Here is a 23,472-nt window from a genome sequence, read left to right as displayed (position 1 = left end):
ACTTTGTTCAGCGCTGAATCTTGATTCCGCACCACGCAAGATGACCTTCTCTCGGAGAGTATGGCGGAGACCTGTGGACAAGTCCCATTCGTCCAATGTTTTGGAAAAGTACAGTGGTGCTACTGCTGGAGTCACGGTATGGGGAGTCATCTGAGTGACTTCAGGTCACAGCTGGGCCTTGGGCGGCACAGTGGTTTGCCCTCAGCGTATTGTGTCTGAGCCGTGACTTCGTGCGAGGCTCTTGGCAACATAGTTTCTCTGCCGAAGTCACGCACTTTGCGGCATCCTGGTTGGCTAGCGCCTCTATTTTGGACGGCCGCGGCTCGCGAGGTGAGACTCGGTCGGGGGCACTGACAGAGACTCGACTGGCGGCAGTGACGAGACTCAGTCGGGGGCAGTGACGGAGACTAGGCCGGGGGCAGTGACAGAGAGACCGTCGGGGGCAGTGACAGAGACTCGGCCAGGGGCAGTGAAAGAGACTCGGCCGGGGGCAGTGACGGAGACTCGGATAGGGCAGTGATGGAGACTCAGCCAGGGGCAGTGATGGAGACGGCTCGACGCACTGATAGAGACTCGGCCGGGGGCAGTGACGGAGACTCGTCCGGGGGCACTGATGGAGACTCGGCCGGGGACAGTGATGGAGACTCATCCGGGAGCAGTGACTGAGGCTTGGTCGGGGGCAGTGACGGAGATTCAGCTGGGGTCACTGATGGAGATTCGGCTGGAGGCAGTGACCGAGCCTCAGTCGGGGGCAATGATGGAGACTCAGCTGGGGGCAGTGATGGGGACAGCCAGGGGCAGTGATGGAGACTCGGCTGGGGGCAGTGATGGAGACTCAGCCGGGGGCAATGACGGAGACTCGGCCGGGGGCAGTGACGGTGACTCGGCCGGAGGCAGTGACGGAGGCTCAGCTGGGGGCAGTGACAGAGGCTCAGTCGGGGGCAGTGACGGAGGCTCGGTCGGGGGCAGTGACAGAGACTCGGCTGGAGGCAGTGACGGATGCTCGGTCGGGACACTGACAGAGATTCAACCAGAGGCAGTGAAAGACACTTGGTCGGGGGCAATGACAAAGACTCGACCAGGGGAAGTGACGGAGACTCGACCGGGGGCCGTGGTGGAGACTCGGCTGGGGGCAGTGACGGAGACTCGTCTGGGGGCAGTGATGGAACTTGGCCGGGGACGGTGATGGAGACTCGGCCAGGGGCAGTGTTGGAGGCTCAGCTTGGGGCAGTGATGGAGACTCGGCTGGAGGCACTGACGGTGACTCGGCCGGAGGCGGTGACGGAGACTAAGCTGGTGGCAGTGACGGAGACTGGGCCAGGGGCAGTGACGGATTCTCGGTCGGCGGCAGTGACAGAGGGAAGACAGCGCATGGAGCATCGCGAGTAATCAGTCGGCGCTTGATGTACTGCGAGGACGCACGGTGTTGACATTCTGGCACCTGGGTCTGGCGACTAGCGGAACTGGAGTGCGGAAGCAGTCACCAGGCAACATAGGCTCTGTTTAAGAGTCGTGTCTATCTCGAATCCTGAGGAGTTTACCGTAGCGTGCATGTTAACAGCGAGCTCCTGGACTAACTTTAAATGGTGAGCCATTTTGTGGTGAAACTTTTGAGTATGATTGCTCCGTGTAGCCACTTTGATTTTCGCTAGTCATTCCTTAAAATACTTCGACGTGGGTCCGGGATACTTGGTACTGCAAGTCCATGTAACTGCGCTGTGCCCTGTTCCGCTGCATTTCTCTTGAATTACAAGTGTGGCCGATATTCGGCGGTTCCTTTTTTTATTATTATTGTTAATATGTTAGGTGGTCAAAATTATGAATCAAAGTTTATTCTCTGTATTAAACTTCAGCCACTAATTTGAACTGGAATTGCAACTATAGTAGTAACAATTTTGTGCCGTCAAACGGTGCTTTGGTATTTAAGGTTGTGTGCCGGTTGTCTGGTCATTATCACCTAGTTGTGTTTATAAATTTGTCAAGTGAAATTTCACGTCATTGGAGATCGCTTAATGAACTACTGCTTTAATAGTACCTGCGGTTGTCACACTTAACATCTCTTCCTGCATTTAGCGCTACCTAGTGCTTGGCTGTTGGTTGTAGTATTTTAGTGAACTGTGTATTAACACTGGGATTGTGTGTTCTACAAGTCGTTATTGGTGTGCGCATGCCTTCCTGCCTGTTGTCACTTGAGCTCTCGAGCGCGGAATTCAGACGCGCAGCCGATGTGAACGCCGAACGTCTAGAATGTGGTGCTTTCTGGGTAGATCTTTCAGGCTATCATAGCATCGTGTTGCCGAATTTTTTCCATAATAGTTAATTCACGTATTTATGAGATCTTGCTATTTGAGTATTTTTTGAAACCTAATAGCTTTTACAAATTGTTATTTTTCATATTCACAATGCCTTATAATTTATTTACTTTCACAACTAGTGAGCTGATATCAGCAGTTATGTTAAAGCTATATTTGTGTAAACCAATTTTTTTTACTAATTTAAGGCTGGGAACATAAGGCTGTTTTTCTTTCTAAATGTTTTTGAATTATTGTGATTGCTTTTATACAACTGAATAATCGGTGTAGATCACCGCAATTTGCAAGTGCTAATTAATCACTGTGTTGTTACTATTGCTCTGTTTTAATTACCGTGGTGAAAATAAATTTTTGTATCCTGAAATGGGGTAAGAATTCCACTCCAGCAGCCCATGTGCCCTGCTTACCAATCCTTTACCTTACCACTGTCCTCACGTGTCACCTCCCAAGCAACAGTGTCGTGGTGTCATTTTTCAAAGCGGCAGGTGTGTCTATGAAATGCCTGCCTGATTCTGTGGTATTCACGTGGCCAAAAATATTCCAAAACCTGTTCCGCACAGAACCCGGTGATAGCTTGGGACGTTAACTCCGTCACGCATTGAGTATGGTCCTGTTACAAAAGTGGTAAGCCAGCTTCAATCAGGAGAGGATACAATGGCTTAACGACACACTCTACCGTCGAATCAGCGCATGCATCCCACCAAGAGGAGATGCAACGCTATACCGATAAGTGGGTACATACTTCTTTGCAAATTTTATTTGATCACTGAAATAGCAGCATATACTCTTCAGCCTGTGAAGTTTGATTTAGCCTTCTCCTTTCTTCTGGGTGCTTCAATTTTTTGTCAGAAAGTGTAGGTCAGAGGATCCTCTGTCGATATTGCACAATTCTCAAAAAACTCTCGATAGAGTTGGGAAGCATCCGACATCCAACCCGGTTACGGCCCAAAGAACGACCAAACAACATCCCTGCTGGTCCCGCAGGACTAGACGCTTGAGAGGCGCACTGGTGCCTGGCTGTCGCCACCATCATCAGCCGTCAGTGACATGTTGTGTTGCACATCCTCCCTTGCAAACGTTCTTCGTGCACCACTTAAGAGAAAAGGATGTGAGTTCATCCTTCGTAAAGAACGCCTAGAAGCTAAACTGACTGTGTGAATAAGGTTGCATACTATCTGGGTAGGCAAAGCTCTCCCATTTCAGCGATCAACTTATCATAATGACTACACTTCATGGCGGAAAAAGGCGTTTGGAGCACGAGCTGACCTTGAAATGAGCCTTCGCGACTCGTTGAAAATATGAACAGTGTACACAAGCTGACTTGTCCCGTTAACGGCTTTCGAAACAACGTGCCCTGAGAGTGCAGTTTGCTGGATTAGACAAGTGTCTATACATAGTGATTTCCTGTGGTAAAAAGAGTATTGAGGAAGAAGTATCCGCTAAAAAGGACGAACTATGCGATATGTGTGTGGTGGAAAACTTTTCTGAACTCCCAGTGGAGACCATCGCTTTTGGTTGTTGGGTCTTACGGTGGGCAACCGTCAGGTTGGTATTCCCTGCTGTTCAAGAGTCTCCAGGCACACCGACGGCCTGGAATCTCATTAACTGGACTACAATTGTCTTCAGTGATGAGTCCCGCTTCGAACTGAGCTCTTATGACTAGTGAAGACAGGTCCGGGGACGCCCTGAAGAGTGGTGGAACACCAACCTTTATGACCCAGTCATGGTCGGGGGTGCTGTTTCTTTTTATAGCAGGATCCCTTTGGTTGTTATCTGTGGGACCCCTACAGCACAGCAGTACGTCGACGATATTCTGCATCCTGTTTTGTTGGCCTTCATGGCAGCCATCCTCGGCTTACATGTCAGAAAGATTCTGCCCAACTGAACACGGCGAGACTTTCTGTTGCTTGTCTTCGTGCTTACGAAACCCTGCCTTGGCCAGCAAGATCGTAAGATATCTCCCCAATTGCGAACGGTTGCAGCATTAAGGGCAGGGCCGCCCAACTAACTCGGGATTTTGGCAAATTAAAGTGCCAACTGGACATCTGTTTGGCATTACATCCTGCAGGAGGACATTCAAGAACTCTGTCAATCAATGCCATGCCGAATAAGTGCTTGCATAAGGGCCAGAGGTGGACCAGCCCGTCATTGACTTGCTCAATTGGTGAAGCTCTCACTCTTGAATAAATCAGCCAATTTTTCTAAAACCGTAATCACTTGTTTGACTGTATATTTAAATCACGTGTACCGATTTCCGTCTCATTCGCTTAATTTTTTGTTGCTGCGTCTTTGTGTGTAAGTGTGTGTGGGTGTGTGTGTGTGTGTGTGTGTGTGTGTTAGAGTGTATTTATCTCTGTTCGGTTTCCTTATGCGCACTTAGCCGTTGCACCTCAACAAAGTATTCACTCCGAAATTCTGGCATTAATGTAACTCAGTTTACGAATATATGTCAACGGTTTTTGACAGTGCCGTACAAGAATACTCACGTCTTTAGTTTCGTCCTTCACTCGGCGACCACTGTGTTATTCTCTACGTTGTTTGATCTGTGTTGAGAAGCTCCTATAGCAATACAGACACAGATTATCCTGTCACAGTTTCAGTTTTGAAAGGTGTCTGCTTCGCCCTCTTCCGTTCCTTAACATCTGGAAGTTGCTGGAGGCACCTGAACAAACATTTGTTAAGTGCGCACTGAATTTTCCCTGTTCATTCCTGGTAAGAGAACTTTCGTACTTTCTTGTGCCTGAGAACATTCCTCTAATCGCAAGTTGTCAGTATTATTCACTGTTTTTCTTTTTTGTTTTCCAGTATTGCATCTGGAAGGGAGGTTCCATCCATTTCCGTCACAGGTTAGCTCCAGATTAACCTGCAACAAGCGTCACATCGTCATCTGCTTCTGCAACGACTCCTTCTACGATTTCGCAGCCGACATCACCGGAACATTAATCCTGTACATATTTACCCCATTATAAAGGAAAAAGGTAGATTGTAATCGAGAACTTTTAATAATTGTCTCTTGTTCGTTGTTTCATGGAATATCAGTATTACCATTCTATTTGTATTGTAATTCTTCATACTCAAGATACTCGCTTTTTGAGATTTTCTGATGAAGTTAATGGACTAGCAAAGATTGTCGAAATAACCGTCTTCAAATACTAACCGTGTATAGTTCATCCAGCTAGCTACGGTTTTTATACGGCCTGGGTGGCGGCAACTTTTATTTATTTCTAAAACTATACTGATCGTAATTCAGTTGTATCAGCACACTGTTCCCCAATATTCAATAAATACATCTCTCTGCAAGGGCTACGTTTTCATCTTTCCATTTCCGAATCCTTCGATGAAAATGTACTTCATGAACGACAGCAGTGAACGACACGCAATGCAAAGTAGCATGCTGTCCTGCACCTGATTCGCCACTGTAATTAGTATTCCATAAGTCATAATCTAGGCAACGTAGACAGAGGTGGTGATAATTGTGGACTAAACAGTGTAACGCAAGCAGGTGATTTAGCACGCTTTGTATTGTTAGTGGTATTATTGCTAAAATCCCCTTTACCCTACAGAAAGTAAAACTTCTGACTACCTTCCGCAATTAGAGACCGGTGCTGCTTTTAGTCTTTATAGAAAGTGCAGTTGTGAATGAGGCCTAGCAAGGCGCCGCTTTGTCTGGCCAGTCTAATGAGGGACGTACTGGGAGTCTAAATTGGGAAGCGCAGCTCCGGTATCGGCCGTGTGGTCTCGTATCGATTGCGCCGCGCCGGCTAGCACTGCGCCTGGACACTTCGTCTCGTCTACTACTAGACTACTGCATCTAGCTGTTGCCTCAGTGTCAGAAACGTCAGTTGGAATCGCTGACCTTTTCACAGAGATCTATACCGTCTTGTGCCTCACTGTTTGCAGAAGGTTGTCTTAGGTATGGTAGTTGCAGTTTAGCATGTTTCGTCAACTTCAGAGCTGGTTTCTATATCATCATCTAGATTTTCGAACAAGAAGAGGGAAATTCTTATGCAATGAACCTAAGTAAAAGCATGACGTTTACAAGGTTTACTAGCAGAAACAATATTTATTTATTTATTTAGACCAGATTACGGCCTTAAAGCCCTCTCTTACATCTGACCAGAACTACCATCTACCAAAGATATTGTTCTAAAACTGCCCAATAATAATAATAACAGTAAAGAGCGTTTAGAATAATACAGATTAGCAAAGCACATTTGATGTCAGATTTAGTAGTATGAGAAGCGGAATGAATAAAGTTAGGTGAGAGGATTGAAATGACAGTGATTGGTAGGAAAAAAAGAATATAAGTAGAGAATTCTGCCAAAAATTGGTAGAGAAAACCTATGGGGAAGGGGACTGGGGAGAACGAGATGCACAGAATGTAAGTGAGATGGTTACTGTGATAGAAGATGGACCATTAGCTGTCTTTCGAAGTTCGGAAGGCCGGCCGCGGTGGCCTGGCGGTTCTAGGCGCCTCAGTCCGGAACCGCGCGACTGCTACGGTCGCAGGTTCGAATCCTTCCTCGGGCACGGATGTGTGTGATGTCCTTAGGTTAGTTAGGTCTAAGTAGTTCTAAGTCCTAGGGGACTGACGGCCTCAGATGTTAAGTTCCATAGTGCTCAGAGCCATTTGAACCATTTTTTTTTTTTCAGTTATCCTCAAGTTCTATCCAGAAAAAGAAAAGGTTATTTCCGTGCCGTTTGGGATTAATGGTGGAATAAATTTGTTTTATAAAATATAATAGTAAGCTTTAAACCAGCTATCTCTAAGATTACGTTTTAGTTCATTATTTTTTATTTTGATTTTATAATTATTTTAGGTTTTTTATTAAGATTATTTATTTAATTTTAAAAATTTTTTAATAATGATAGAATTAGTATATTTATTTGTATATAATTTTTACCTGAGAGGCAATAAGTCTTTCGTTAGCGACTAAGATAACTTGCGGTTTAGATGCGTTAAGTTTCAATCCTATGCTCTGCACCCACAATAGTAGGTTTGAGTAAGTTAGTATTTACATGCCGGATTGATGTGCACGGGTTTGTTGTACTGAACTTAGATATAACTGAATGTCGTCTGGGTGTAAGTGATAATTGCAGTCGGAGAGAGTAGTTGTCATTAACATATAATGAGAAGAGTAATGGCCGAAATTTGATCTTTGTGTGGCTCCGGATACTAAATTCTTCCGTGTGATCTTTTAGCTCCTATTATTATACATGTTGGCGAGATGTAAGTTACGAGTGGAACCACTGCACAGCATTTGAAGAAAAATTTTGACTTGTGAGTTAAGCAAGCAGAATGTCAAAATCGACTGTGTCGGAAGCCTTGTTGAAATTCAAAAAGCACATAATAGTTGCCTTTTGTTCATCCATAGCTTGTTTCAATTCGTCAGCCACTTTTACAAGTCTGCTGCGATTTTGCCGGAAACCAGACTGATACTCATCTAAAAGATTATTTTATATTAAATAATTAGTAAGGTGTTCGTGAACTATGTATTCTAAAGTCTTAGATAACACTAGTAAAATGGAAATGGATCTGTAGTCGGAACGCTGTTTGGTGTATTCATGGTTGGGTAATAGTCTTATGAGCCCTTGCTTCCACGTTGTTGGAGAGATGCTGGAGCCGGCCGCGGTGGTCTCGCGGTTCTAGGCGCGCAGTCCGGAACCGTGCGACTGCTACGGTCGCCGGTTCGAATCCTGCCTCGGGCATGGATGTGTGTGATGTCCTTAGGTTAGTTAGGTTTAATTAGTTCTAAGTTCTAGGGGACTTATGATCACAGCAGTTGAGTCCCATAGTGCTCAGAGCCATTTGAACCATTAGAGATGCTGGAGGTCAGAGTATGGTTAAAAATATCAGTTATTTTCGGCAGTAGAGGATGTAGCGGGAAAACTCATCATTTGCACTGTTACATTATCGTGCCCTGCATCTACCGAACGACTTCGCTCATCTGATCTCCCGACCGTGTTACGGCTTACCGGCTGCGGATTTTTTTTTTTTTTTTTTTTTTTTCATTTGCACCAACTGATACTTCAAAGGAATTGATGCTTTGCACCCTTGTGCGTTCATCAAAGTAGTTGTTTATATCCTCAATATTGACTAGAGGTTCAGCTGTAGATTTGGATTTTCGTATTTCTAGACATCGTAGATTTCTGCAGAACACGGCATGTCTGTGAAAGTTTTCAACTATCGAGTGGACGCTCCAATACGTCAAGGCGTTGTTCTTACATGGAATGTGCATTTTCTCTCTTTGCAGCTAAGTACGCTTCATCGAAATAAATGTCTGCGTCCTAGGATTGTTTCGCGATGGCATGCCTGAATAAAATCTTCTCGGTTTTCAGGCAGCATCGTTTCGAATAATTTATTCGAATTGACGCGGCTCGTAAACAGAGATTTTCTTCGGAATTGAATTTCAGTCGTTGCACATAGATTTCCGGTTTTAATTGCATTCCCGAAGGAAGGAGCATAAGATGTATCATTTTGTCCTCCACTGATCAGTTAATAATAAGAACGTTTGATTCTGCAGTACAACCATTAGTAGGCTATTCCGTCATCTTCACGGAAAACAAGCATGAACCTGCGACCCGTTCAACAGGAGTACTGCCTGATGATGCAGATAGTTCTTCTGCATGTAAGGGCGGAGAGAAGTGTCGGATTTCAGCTCAAATGAAGCGAAACGACACTCCCTGGCAGCTTACTCTTCTTTCCTTTTTTTTTTTTCAGAATCGTTGGGAACACGTCCGGCGAAAAGAAACCTGAGACAAAGGGAGGCAGGTAAAAGCAAACGGAAATGGAAGGCGGAGTCGCTTTTGTGGCGGGCTGTATTTCAATTTGGAGCGGCCAGCCGGTGTTGCGGTGAGTGTCATTGTAAGGAGCGGTGGGCGAGGGCGGTGGCGGAGGTGGGGGCTGAGCGCTGAGCGCTGAGGCACGTAATGAGCACCAGCCGCTTCCCCGGGGAGACAGCCACAGCCGCGACACTGACTGCGTCACAGGCAGTCTGCGCCGCCACTACGGCTTTAGAGCTTCTGTCAGGCAGATGCAAGAGAAATGTACGATAAGGAAGAGATGTAATACTAAATTCGAAAACAATCTGATAGTCATCTTGTTAGAGCGGGTTACTCGTTCTATTCTTCAACGCCTCCGAAGGTTTTTCTGAGTTTGGTGGGTTGGCTCTGAGCACTATGGGACTTAACTGCTGAGGTAATCAGTCCCCTAGAACTTAGAATTACTTAAACCTAACTAACCTAAGGACATCACAAACATCCATGCCCGAGGCAGGATTCGAACCTGCGACCGTAGCGGTCGCGCGATTCCAGGCTGTAGCGCCTAGAACCGCTCGGCCACTCCGGCCGGCGAGTTTAGTGGGACAGCAAAGTTGTCGACCTAGGGAACCACTAACAAATTGTCAATTGTCATCTTCAGAAATATGTTGCAAATAACTGTCGTCCGGTAGTTGTTATTTATTTATTATTAAGAAGTACAACTGTCATACAAGAATATTAACGTTACTAGCTGCACTCGACCGCGCTTTTCTGTGGCTCAGTCTGCTTCAATGGAAAAGAAAGAAAAGAGAAAGCACACGTTTCTAATATGTATGGCAATTGGATATACATCCTATCTCCTTCTCTCCCTTGTCTTTATCCATCTTCCCCTCCCACTTTCTTTGTCCATCTCCTCCTCCCTCTTCATCCTCTCTCTGTTCACAACCTCCTCCCACTCTCTCCGTTCATCTTCTTCTCCCCTCTGTCACCATCTATTCCTGTTGCCTCCTTCTCCTCGTCTCTCAGTCCATCGGCCACTCGCCTCTCTCTCTGTCCATCTTCTCCTTCCTCCTCTCTCTCTCCATCTCCTTCTACCCCCTCTCTCTGTCTATCTCCTCCTTCCAGTTTTCTATGTTCATCTCCTCTTCCCACTTTCTCTGTCCTTGAGTCTTATTTATTGTTAGTTCAAATTCAGATTCTGTAGTTGTAGTAGTAGTAGTAGTACTGTAACTGTAAACCAATAAGCCATACATACAACGTTCCTGTTTGCTATCGACGTTTCAGTATTGTATATTTTACGCATACATATATTTATATATTTAAAAGTGTATGGTTAATATCTGTAGAATGTGAAAAAGTTTGAAGTAAATCAGAAAGGTACATATTAAGGTTTTTAGTAACAATGTTTTTCCCTTTATATTTTCCATTACTTATACAGTATCATATGTATTAAAAATACACGTATATTAAAGAATAAGGCACCTAAAAACATTCTCGCATTAGAATTCAACTTTGTGTCAAAATTTCAAACAAGAACTTTTAGAGATTAACGATTTTGAACAATCCAACATTTACATTTTTATAATGTTTCCCCTTTTATTAAATACACACCGGATAGTTTTCCAGCAGGTAAATAGAAACAAGTGAGAATTCAGACGTGTCAAATTGTCAAAGCAATCCATGAAGAGCTTTCGGAGATTTGAGATTTTGAAGAAACTAACTTCAACGTTCACACTTATATAGAAGCAGTAAATATTCCTAATCCCTAAATTTGAAAGTTTTTGACCAAATGCCTTGAAATTTTGACACGAAGTTGCATTGGAATACACATTTGTATTTAGATACCTATTTTTAATAAATACTAGTTTATAAATTTAATAATAGGGAAACACTGTTAGAAAAAACCTCAAAGTGTTATATACAAACGATTATGAGAAAACGAACATTTTTAATTATACAGATTATTTTAAAATTGTAGAAAATGGTATTCAGAATCGTTAGAAATGTCAGAGCTTTGTCCAAGCAACTTAATCATGGAACAATGTCTGTAGAGGCCTTTATTCAGCCATTACACTGTGCTTAAAACTTCCTGTTGGTATTCACAAGCACAGTCCCCCATAGATAGTGATTTGTAGCTTGCATGCCTGCTTCTGACGCGGTTGAGGCGGTTCCATTTTCTTCTTGACAGCGTGCCGTAGGGGATACGGTTGACCTAATATGATACGCCAGACATCCAGCAAACACTGACTTATGTGACTGTGCTTTGATCACCATTTCGGCATGTGGAGACTCCGCTAGCTCAGCAGATACCGCCACTCTTGATGATTGGGATTTATTAGTACGAGTATTTTACCTACCTGGTAGTACCTTATTGGAAATTTCCTTTTACTAGTTTGCTCCTTGCTAGGTATCACGGGAGCGTTCTATGTGTTTTTATTTTTGACGTCCTCCACTTAGCGAAAATTAGCTGATTATGAGCACTGTCACCCCATTTTCTTTTTTTGACCTGAAACTTGATTTCATTTTATGAGTATGACAATCTCGTATATATTTTTTCATACGACCTTGTACAGTCTACATCATATGATGCAGCTGAAATGCTGTGAAACCAGTAGTGACTATAAATAAAAAACTTACAGCTAAACCTCATACCTTTTCAAAATGGTATATCCAGGCTGTCGCTGCCCTGACTTCAAAGTCTACTGCGAACCATTGACCGATTAGATCTGCGGCGCATTTTAAACCGTAAGTCGTAAATTGTTAAATTCTGATGCTTCTAGTTCTTTGTAGTAGATAAGAAAAAACTGTGTTGATTGGAGTGTTTTTGGTAACTGATCCGTAATACGTCTTACGCCGTTCTTGAGCCTCTCTCTCTTGTCGCCTGATATCTGGTGCAGCTATATCAGAAAAGACATGAAGAACTGATATTAACTGTAGCATAAAAGTGACACTTTTCATTTTGTCGTTTAGCTGGGATCAATTTTCTTAGTGTGAGTGCTTCTACCTCACAAAGGATCGTAATATTCGGCTACAGAATAGAGCATCAGCTGCTCTAGTTCCCTACATGTCGTATCTAAATTTTGCGTTAGAACTTCCATTAATCTATATGATGAAGTCTGTTCCAAATTTAATTTGAGTTTTGACTGTCCTGTCATTATTTGATTTTTTTCTGTGATGAGAGCGTCTTCTAATTAGATTTGTCTGTTAATTTGTGTAATGATGGACGTTCTATATTTGTAATCCCTTTTTGAAACTGACAGCTTGCAAAGTCTCTTCATTTCTTAACTTATGAAATGATATTTAAATGTGTATTAAAACTAAAACAACTGGAGAAATTAAGCTCTGAATAAACGAAGGCGGACAAAGGATAGTGTTGTCAATTCGGAAGATTTTGAGTAAACTGTTAGTTGTGCTTCATAAATTTCTTCGTTTTGTTGGTAAGTGACGACTGTGTTTCAGTGGGAAAATGTAGTGTTGAGCTATAGCTTGACATGTGATAGTATTAAATTAATGTAGAGCCAGATAAGGGACCAGTACTTTGTTTAGGCTACACTGCTCATAAAAACTAACTCAAAATAATATATTAGTATCAGATTTTTGCAGAAGTGCATACTGGCGCAGCAAAACAACTCATGAATTTTAAAAGATTTGTCTCTATAATAATACATTTCAATGGAAATTTCTCACCTTCAATAATAAAATTAAACAAAAGAAAAAGATGTTCGCAGAAGTAACGTGTGATCACAACATCTATCAGGACAAAACGCTTATATTGTTCTTTCTTTATTTATACTAATTATTATTTTTCTTATTGAATTTGATTACGATTATTTTTTTTCTTTTTTTTAGTTTTTTTCTGTTTGTAACGGAGGCACAGTCTGAAAACAGCGATACTCGATGGTCACAAACTGGACCCATTATCCCACTCTTTGGAATAAGTCTACAGGTTCCTAGAGCTCCAAAATGCTGGAATTCCCCACACAAAACATCTTTATTGAATGTCTCGTACAACTCCTATGGAGATAATAAAAATAAATCGTCCAATGCTCAGTGAACGAGGTTAGGGGGAGAACATGTGCAGGACAGCCGCAACACTGGTCATGGCAAGGGCCTAGTGCAGGTGGTTTGCCGCTGCCTTCGTCCGACCCGTTATGAAATGTCAAGTGTGTATCTGAGTGATCTGGATGACTCTGACGAGTAATTGACCAGTGTGGTGTAGGGTTTGTGCTGTGGCGGATGAAGGGAAGAGATAAGGTGAAACCCGGGGCCAGCACATAGCCTGCTTCTTTCGAAAATCAATAAGGCCTCTAAGTGGCAGTGAGAATTTCTTCCACCTCCAGAATTCGAAATGGCTTAACTCCAGAGTCGGTTCCGGAGGCGGGTCCTACGGAGATATGCTTGTGGAAAACTAAAATTAACGTCTCTATTAGCGTAAAGAAAAAGAAACATTTTTGCTTGGTTGTGGACAGTAAAGAAAATCATCCAAAGCTATAAGTGTGTTCAGTAATAGTATACTTGTATAAACGACGTCGATTTTGATCCGATGGCGGCTTATGCCACCTGGGGGATGGTAGATGTATTTATAAAGTTTCAAAATCGTCCGCCGACAGATAGCGCAGTGGCATAGCTACCAGAGCGCCACATGTTCCTATCCTCTAGCAGGGAATGCTCACAGCCAGAAGGTTCAGTGTGGTGCAAACATGTGAAGTAACCAGGAAACCATGCTACAGAGACGTACTCCTGCTTTCTACATTCGACTCAGTGAGCTTGGAAGGTGTTAGATTGTGACCTTCCGAGTGATGGAATGGTCCTTTTCGATAATTTTCACACAATTTGGACGTGCTGGGACAGTTGTGCAACGATGCTGGTATCAGTGGTCACAAGAATATCCTCTAGCCCACAGACGTGGTTCTGAACGTCCACGTTCAGTGGCAGATCGTACAGACAGCACAGCACAAATAAGAGGACTTGCGAACCCAGACATGTGAACAGGAACTGTTGTGAATCGGTTATTACCAGTGGGACTACGGGCACGCTCACTTGTAGGCCATCTTTCACTCACACCACAGCATCGACGTTCACAGCTCGGCTGGAGCCGTCAGAGGATCACTTGGAAGATGGAATGAGGCGCCGTGGTCTCCAGTGATGAAAACAGGCCTACCCTCCAAGCAAATGACAGTGGTTTTCATGTACGACGTAGGCCTAGTGAGTACTGTCTCGTGGACTGTGTTCATCCAAGACACATTGTCCTTATCCCTGGCCTTATGGTCTGGGATTCGCTGAGCTCATAACTCCCGTTCACCTTTGTTGTTTTTGGAGGGGACGCTAACCAGCGCTCGGTGGATGCAGAGTTATTAGATTCGTTATTGCAAACAGAAATGTGATGTGTTGTTTCAACAGGGTAAGACTCGCCCACACACTGCCTGTGAAACTCAACGTGGTCTGCAAGACATGTAGCAACTTCCCTGGCCAGAACGATTTTTGGACTTCATGTTGCCATGCCATGAGAAGGGACTCGTGCGACTCATCAGTAACAATTCTAACAGTGCTACATCAATAGACGAAGCAGGCATGGTATAACGTCTCCCAGGACAGTATTTGCAATCCGAGTGCCAGAGTCAGCGGCTGCATTGTCGCCTGTACATGGTACGCCACGGCCGCCCAGAGTGGCCGTGTGATTCTAGGCGCTACAGTCCGGTACAGCGAGACCGCTACGCTCGCAGGTTCGAATCCTGCCTCGGGCATGGATGTGTGTGATGTCCTTAGGTTAGTTGGGTTTAAGTAGTTCTAAGTTCTAGGGGACTGATGACCTCAGATATTAAGTCCCATAGTGCTCACAGCCATTTTTTTTTTGTTGCTACGCCACGTACTAATATGGGTGCTTCAGCAAAGCCGATACCTAATACCTCACAACATATTCACTGTTGCAGCAATGAATGTAGGCAGAATTGGAAAATTTAAATGTGTGTACTAAATTTTTTCGACAGTGTATAATCTGACATGCGGAAAATTTCCAGTATGATATAGGGTTAATAAACATATGCACACTTGCCAAACAGAGCCACGACCAATATTCGTGGAATTCGACGAAAAAATGTTATGACAGGTAAGTGACTGGATATTCTCCGAAACGGCTGTCCAACATCTTGGATGTTGGATTCAAAAGTAGTGGCCTTGCTCGTGAACCTTGTTCTCAGTAGCAGCGACATACAGTTTTATGTCTGGAATGTAGCAGACATCGAAATACAGGATCGGCTCCTGTAAACATGGCGTACGATTTGAAAGATTACAACGACTACAAATTCTAGTATTTTGTTACAGAAACACCTAACAGTATAATATTCATAAGAGAGAAATACTTTCCTCTATTTTCTTTATAGTCAATACAGTTATTATAGCACAATTAATAAAATGGGAATATTTCTGTGGGCAATAGCATTTTACTAGATCAAAACTGTTTATGACGTGCGCATCGTTTCAGCTCACTGCAAGAAGTTCATTTTCCTTCCAACACGTTCATACTTTCAGCAACAAATCTCGTGCGCTAAGTATGTTAACCAATAGAGAGAAACGTTTTCTATAAATTTTCTTGACGTTTTCTCCATTGGAGTTGTTCATATCTCTAAATGCAGAAAATTATACCCCGCCTGCAGACGTTACTCCTGCTATCTGCGTGCGTGTGTGTCCTCGAGTGTGTGTGTGTGTGTATGTGTGTGTGTGTATGTGTGCTGAGTCGCTAGGTCTCTCGCTTCGTGCGTTCCTGTCTCATTTGCATAACAAACAGTTACACTGCCTGTTTTAAGAGTTTCAAGGTGGCAAGTGAAGTGTGTGGTAGACTGATAGATAGACAACGCTCAGAACTTGTTCAAAAACGTGACATTCTCTGTTTTTTGTAGTTTTCTCCGCATATGTGTGTCAGTCAGATCAGTCAGTAGCTGTACTTAAGACTTGAAAGAGACGTATACTTGACAGCAGAGATTTACTAAGCTTACGATAACTCTCGTAAAGAATATAAGAGATTATTTAGTGTTTCAAGACTAGTAGTTGAATTCTTCTGAATCGCCGTACAGTTTGTTAACTGTGGTCACAATAAAATGACTTAGACCAAATCGTAGTTCTGTTCTTCAGACTGCAAGAACCGCAGTAACTGACGACCTATTTCTTTGAATTCCATCGCAAATAGTTTTTATCCCGTTCGTTGGGGAAGATGCATATCCGTTAGATATCTTTGGCTGTCTGGAGAAACAAAACAAAGTTATTTCTGCATGCCTCCTCAAAATACAGTACGACGGAGCATTTGTTAATAGGAATGTGGCCTTCATATGACCTGTTTAAGTTGAGGAAGATTCGCTCAGTTTCCGATATTATAAGGATGCATCTCGGCGAATTACCTAGATTGACAAACAGTATAATTAGGTATAGCCCATGCTGCATTGACAGTATTAGTCAATAGAATTCATTTCAGTCGGTTAGTGTTTATCACTGTTTGGTTGTCTTAATTTATTGAAACAACGTAAGAAATATGCATTATGTCAGAAGTGGCATGACCTCAACTTGCTAAATTGGAGTTACTGGCGAAAATGGTAATTCAACTTAGTGATGTTAGACGGTGTTAGGCACATGAGATACGTACTAGCAAACAACTGTCCTCGTCAAACATTCAGAAACATTGTGGGGTGTCCTATAAATTCTGTTTACTGATAGAATAGGCAAAAAATGGTGAGCCCAGTGACCGGCTCTGTCATAATACAACGTACAGCACACTAAGAAAAAAGAAAAGGGGAAAGCAACAGATTACCTTGTAGAAGTGTGAATCTTAGTGCAGTGAATACAAAACACTTTCTGTCACTATGTAAACATGTTAGAGGTGTATTTTCTCATACGGGACGCGGGAACACAGAAAAGCATGCGCCATGTGTCCGTATTTTACAAAACATGGCGTCACTGAGCTTTGAGTTACGGAGTGTTAATTAATTGCCAGATATAGGCAAGAGTTAGACAGCAAAGCATGAGAGCTATCACATGTCCCATAAAAATCTCATATGAAACTAACCATATGAAAAATTGTCTGTAACCTGCGTAGAGATGTGGGCCAAAATAACAAGATAAAAAATAATAAATACATTTGTTAGTGCTGTAGTGCAAAGACGTGAAAACGCATCAGGAACCCTTAATTGGTAATTACAATCGTCAAAGATGGAAGAGAGCGGTAATTGATGGTAAAAATACAAAGACATATACAAATTAAAAGATTACAAATTAAAGACGTTAAAATTGAAATAACGTTTGAGTATTAAGTAGTAGAGGCCTAAAACACTGCCGATGTGGGAAGCACAAAAAATCTTACGATCTTTCATACGGAACAAATATATAAGCATTTTTTAATTTTCCTGTGAAAGGATGCAGGAGCCAAGTGCTAGCAGTAGTGGTCGACCCGTAATCTCGAAAGGACATAGCAATTCTATGGGTAATAAATGATGTGTAAATGCAAGTATGCTTCAAGTGTCATATTATCAGCATTTGCCACAAAAAATCCTAGGGATCATCAATATCATATGCGGATTTCATGAATGTGTCACAGCCAACATATCTGTACCATATAGAATACAAAGTGCATACAAAGTAATAAAGCTATACGTAAGACAGGGAAGCTAGAAATTATGTGTTGTCATCTTTCTTTGTCGGCCTCTTTTTTCCAAATTTGTAGATATACAAGTTGTTTAAGTTAAATGCCATATTTTGAAACTGTAATGAACGTCTTATTCAAACTAAATGGGTTTGCTATATTCTGAAGCATCTTCAGTGGTCACTGTAACAATATGGTCTTTTGCTTACAATCTTGTTTTCTAGGATTATGCTTTAACTTACTACTATAAACAATATAAATTTTTATCTTTGCACACGGATTCTTGTTGTTTACGTCAAACTTCCTGTTCGTCCACCTATAAGTGTTATACTACACAACTGGGGACAACACAGAAACTCAATAGACAAGATTGAGCACACATGCGGAAATAAACGAACACACATAACTGGTTTCTTGACCATAGTTTTACTTTATGCTTTGTATATTATGGATCACCCAGTATTGCTAGCATTCGGTTCCAGCATTTTTTACAGGAAAATTTTTTGCTCCTTAAGAAATGCTTCCTTATTTGTTCCCTATGGAGGACCTTACGATTTTTGTACATCTCACATTGGCAGCATTTTAGGCCTCTAGTTTTTAATTCTTCAATTTTATTTCAATTTTAACCATTTAATTTGTATTCGTAACACCAATTACCTCTTTCATCTATCTTTGACGATTGCAGTTGTAAACTGACGGTCCTTTATGCGTTTTCACGTCTACTGTAGAACATTCAGTTTTATTTATTATTTTTTGCCTTCTTATTTGGCCCACATCTGTAAGCAGATTACAGCCTATTTACATACGATTAGCTTCGTATCAGATTTTTATGTGATTCGTGATAGCTCTCACGCTTTGCTGTCTAACTCTTGTTTATATCAGGCAATTAATTAACACTCCGTAATTCAAAGCTCAGAGACCCCAAGATTCGTGACATATGGATACTTGGCGCATGCTTCTGTGTGGTCCCACGGTCTGTATTATTCGTGTTGTCCGAATACGAGCAACTACATCTCTAACATGTTTACATAGTGACAGATCTATGAAGGCCTGTTACTGTTTTGTATTCACTGCACTAAGACTCATACCTCTACAATTTAATCTGTTCTTTTCCCTTTTTCTTTCTTCATAGTGTTTTACACATTGTATTATGACAGAGCCGGTCACTGGGCTGACCAGAATGTATAGGACATAGCGCAAGTTTCGGAATATCTGATGAGGACAGTTATTTTCTGGGACGTTTTCTCTACCGTCTAATGACACTAAGTCGTGTTACAATTTCTTGCTGTTAACTCCAGTTAGCAAGATGGGGTCATGCCACTTCTAAGAAAATGATAATTCTTGTGTAGTCCAATCTGAAGATGCCTGAATCAAGCGAAACGCGTTGTTGGTAAATAAATAATAATTAAAATCCTGCAGCCAAGACTCTTTGTTTCTTCATAATCGAGGCAGACGTCCAGGTTTGGCAAAGATGTTGAACAAGAGCGGGTTTAGTCTTGTTATGGAAGCGTCTTCCTTTGGGCTTACATTTAGTGAACAGAGAAGAATTTTTGTACAGTTGACAAACAGAAATAACACTATACACTCTTTCAAAATGAAATTGCTGTGAATAAGTTGTTTACATTTTTTTCTTAAACGCCAGAAAACCAAGCTATCAGCCATCCATGCCAAGATTCTTGGTTTCATCAAAGAAAAAACACAGAGAAATTCTGTCACCCTATGGATGATGTTGTATGTATCTACTTTGAACTAAATTATTTTTTTCTGTGGTATAATACAATTTTCCAGTTTTGTTTAGCACTACTTTAATATTTTTAGAATGTGGGTCTCGCGGGAGGCGTGCCAGAGATAGATCCCTGCAGTCGCGCTGTCCTCTGTGTCCTCGGTGGCTCAGATGGATAGAGAGTCTGCCATGTAAGCAGGAGATCCCGGGTTATAGTGCCGGTCGGGGCACACATTTTCATCTGTCCCCGTTGACGTATGTCAACGCCTGTAAGCAGCTAAGGCTGTCCATTTCATTGTAATTTTTAGAAAGGGTTTGATTTTGGCGACTATTTTTCATACTCGTAAGTCAAAGGTTTATCAAAAAACACATTTTTGATACTTTTTATTATATTTTTTAAGAGTAAAGCGTAAACGATGCATGATATTATAAATTAAAAATTACATGCTCTTTAAAACAAATTATTAAAAAACAAAATTGGCTCCAGGTTTGGGAACTTTCCTCTATTGTTTCCATCAATTCTCTGTACGTGAACCTGAGTTTCTTACACGTTACGCTTCTGTAGTACAATAATTAGGTTTAACTTGCAAGTGTTTCTTCATAACAACAACTGTATTGATCACTGCAGCAATCCAGATTGAACTTGATGAATAATCTAGTTAATACAAACTGAAATAACAGCTTCATAAAACAGGCGAACTAGTCCATAACCAGTATGCGCCGAGTCGAAGTCCCCTATGGCCCAAAACAGAACTAGATAGCTTAACTAGAATATCCAGGGATGCGAAGCCAAGATGTCGAACTCTATACTAAAGTCCTGCAATTTTATGATCAATTACATATCCGAGTCCACAGGCAACGGCATGAATCCATGATCAGTTCAGGTTATGCCATTAGCTGTTCCAAAAATATTCATTTGGTGATGTGGCATGATTGTGCTGTAAGAAATCTGTTGCCATCATACATAGGTGTTCCTTCCGTTCATCATACCATTGCGAATGGATAATGCTGAGCAATAGTTGCCGGTAGCACTGGAAAAGTGAATTTTTTCTGCCACAAGTCCTGCAACCGTGATGAAAATGCCCTTCGAGAAGCACTCGGCACTCATAGCTGTGCGAAGCTCTCATTGTATGTACAGCAGCAGCTGAACTTGTAGTGAGAGCCACTGGAAAAGGTATCAGGTCTTCTTCGACCAAGTCACGTATGAACGTGGATCTCATGTTCCCATGTCCTTCTTTTCTTGATTACTACGAAGTAGTAGGTAGCAGTCGCCAGCCTACAAATTCAGACACCCACACTGAAAACTGATGTGTCTTGGGAAACCTTTCCCTTTAAAGCCTTTCAGTAATGTGACATCAAAAGCCCTCTCGTGTCTATCCCACACACCTTGACTGCAAATTTGTTCGTTAATCTGGTAATTCGGCCTGTTACGCTGCCATTCATGAACAGCAGTTCAGACGGTGTTCCCATCTGGGTAATGCTCGCCCACAGACTGCTGTTGTAACCCAACAGGCTCTACAGAGCGTCAACGTGTTGCCTTGGCCCGCTCTGTCACCACATCTCTCTCCAGTCGAGCGCCCGTGGGACTTCATCGGACAACTCCTGCGTCTTAAAAGTCCCTGTATTGACCGACAGGCATGAAACTGCATCCCAGGAACTGACATCCGGCACCAGTACTACACAATGAATGCACGTCTGCTTGCTTTCATTCAACATTCTGACGGTTAGACCTGTTGTTAACCAACATTTCACATTTGCAATGGCTTATCTCACGCATACATTAACCTGTGGTGTTGGAATGTTTATTACTTAAATCTGTTACGTGCAGAAAAGTATTCTCGAAATTTCACTTCTCTGCATTAATTACTTTGCAGTGTTGAGAATTTTTTTCCATCAATGTATTTAACTCCACTCGGTTTTTGGATGCACTTTCGCATTTACTTAGTTTATTGCTAATTGGCAGCTTCCTATATAAACTCCTTTACCAGCGAAAGTAAAAGAGGACGATATAATCTACGAACATCTCCGTAGGCACATCTCCAGGAAATATTTCCTTGTACAGATGCCTTCTTATGCTCTTTTACTGCTCCATCATAAACTTAGAAGACGAAACGTGATTTTCATTCAACATAAGTTTCCACTTTACTTTTTTACTCTTTTTTAAACTGTTTGTTTTATGATATTTGGTCGTAGTTTCTCACATTATCTCGAAGAAGTTTTCGCTTATTTCTGTGTAGTTTAGCACGTAGCTTCTATTACCATCTGCTTGAATCGCTGGCTTTTGCTTAGTAATTGCATAGTTGAATGAGCAAGCCAATAAAAAGACAATGGTTACGATAAAGTATACTAATAAAATGGGACAATTTGTAAGTATTTTAGAAAAGGAAACATTTAAAAGAAGTGTAAAATAACATTTCGCATAGATCAAGGAATTCTTTAAGTTCTTCGTGTCAGTTATTACAGCAAATTATAAAGGAGGAAATAACTCTTCCATTGATATTAGAATTACAACATAGATGGAGTAGGTAAAGAAGATTCATATTAAAAACCCAGCACACGGCGCCATTTTGTTCTGTTTTGCATTGCAGTTACGGGTCAGCCTGTGCCGCGGGCTTGCCTACGCGGCGCCTGCGGCCGGGGCCGCGGCATTCCACAGCGCTGCGCGGCGCCTCTCCCCTGTGTGCTGTAGCATGTAGCAGACTCGGCGCGGCGCCAAAGATGGATGGGCTGCTAGGCTCTCCAGACCCGGCCGCGAGTGCTGCGATATTTTAAAACGCCTTCCCAGTGTAGATAAAAGTCTCCTCTCGTTCCTACACCGAGCTTTGGCCCGCTCACACCGAACCTAATACATGCCTCAACTAGAAAACTTTATATGGTTGCATGGTGCAGGCGTGGATTCACGGTTTTGTTCTTGTTGGAGGGGGGGGGGGGGGGGGCTCGCTTTTTTAATGACTGCCTCTCCCTCCCATCTCACCACATTTAATGTTCACAGAGCCTAGAAGTTTAATAATAAGAACAATAAAATGTTATAGCCGTTCAGACCAATGTTTAACACATCGCTTTAACGTTACCTCCTAGAAAATACGATTCAGAGAAACACATAATTTCAAATGCGCTCATCTGAAAATATGAGACTTATGCAGTTGGTTTAAGGACTATAGCCGGCCGGGGTGGCCGATCGATTCTAGGCGCTACAGTCTGGAACTGCGCGACCGCTACGGTTGCAGGTTCGAATCCTGCCTGGGGCATGGATGTATGTGATGTCTTTATGTTATTTAGGTTTAAGTAGTTCCAAGTTCTAGGGGACTGATGACCACAAAAGTTAAGTCCCATAGTGCTCAGAGCCATATTTAATGACTATAATAGTAGCAAACATTCCCGAACTTGACAAAATCGTAATTTATACATTTTAAAAATCAGAGTGAGCACTCATCATTATCAATATCTACTTACCACTACGATTGTGAACAAAATTTACAAACTATAGCTATGTGAGCTGTTTTACTCTGTCGTTTCCGTCTACCCCTTTTTTTTTTGGTTCGCTCACTCTCTCTGGTCACACACAACTTACTGTGATTTGGTGGTTCAAAGTCTGTGGCTAACGAAGAGAGTAGGATTTGTAATTGGTACGATAAGCTTGAGAAAGGGCATACTCATCGAGCTGGCAAGTTCTCTGCAGGTGGTTAGGCCGCAGGATTAGGCACGTAGGTTAGCAGCTGAAAATTACCCTGCATACAACATACCTTGCACATTTCTAGAAGCCTTGTCGTTTTAGAGCCTGTAAGTTCAAACGTTACGTCATTCTCCCAAACCTCATGATGATGATGATGATATTTAATTTGCGGGGCACTCAACTGCGTAGTTACTAGCGCCCCTACAAATCCACAGTTTTTCACAGTCCAGTCTCGCAATTTCCCGAACGATGATGAATTGGTAAGGACAACTGAAATACTCTGTACCCGGACGGCGAAACTCTCCGACCCGACCGGGAATCTAACCCATAACTCCGTGATCCCCCCCATGAACCATGGACCTTGCCGTTGGTGGGGAGG

The 23,472-nt window shown here is 42.4% G+C and overlaps 1 protein-coding gene and 1 pseudogene across 1 annotated transcript; both read left to right on the top strand.

Moving 5' to 3' along the window:
* Positions 1 to 613: 613 nt before the first annotated feature.
* Positions 614 to 1,186, top strand: LOC126235309 (uncharacterized transmembrane protein DDB_G0289901-like). Its single transcript, XM_049944032.1, has one exon. It carries the CDS (start codon positions 614 to 616, stop codon positions 1,184 to 1,186), a length of 573 nt encoding a protein of 190 aa, XP_049799989.1.
* The window catches only part of LOC126235308 (TBC1 domain family member 10A-like), a 90,672-nt pseudogene continuing 68,385 nt past the window's right edge, over positions 1,186 to 23,472 (top strand).

This window comes from Schistocerca nitens, chromosome 2 (assembly GCF_023898315.1).
Source record: "Schistocerca nitens isolate TAMUIC-IGC-003100 chromosome 2, iqSchNite1.1, whole genome shotgun sequence".
In the NCBI taxonomy this organism is placed as follows: domain Eukaryota; kingdom Metazoa; phylum Arthropoda; class Insecta; order Orthoptera; family Acrididae; genus Schistocerca; species Schistocerca nitens.
Note: the sequence above shows the minus strand (reverse complement) of the source record. Positions and strands in the feature narration are given on the sequence as shown.

What these genes read in the sequence shown, in the direction of transcription:
- LOC126235309 (XM_049944032.1), top strand. Translation starts at nt 614, where the DNA reads ATGGAGACTCGGCCGGGGACAGTGATGGAGACTCATCCGGGAGCAGTG.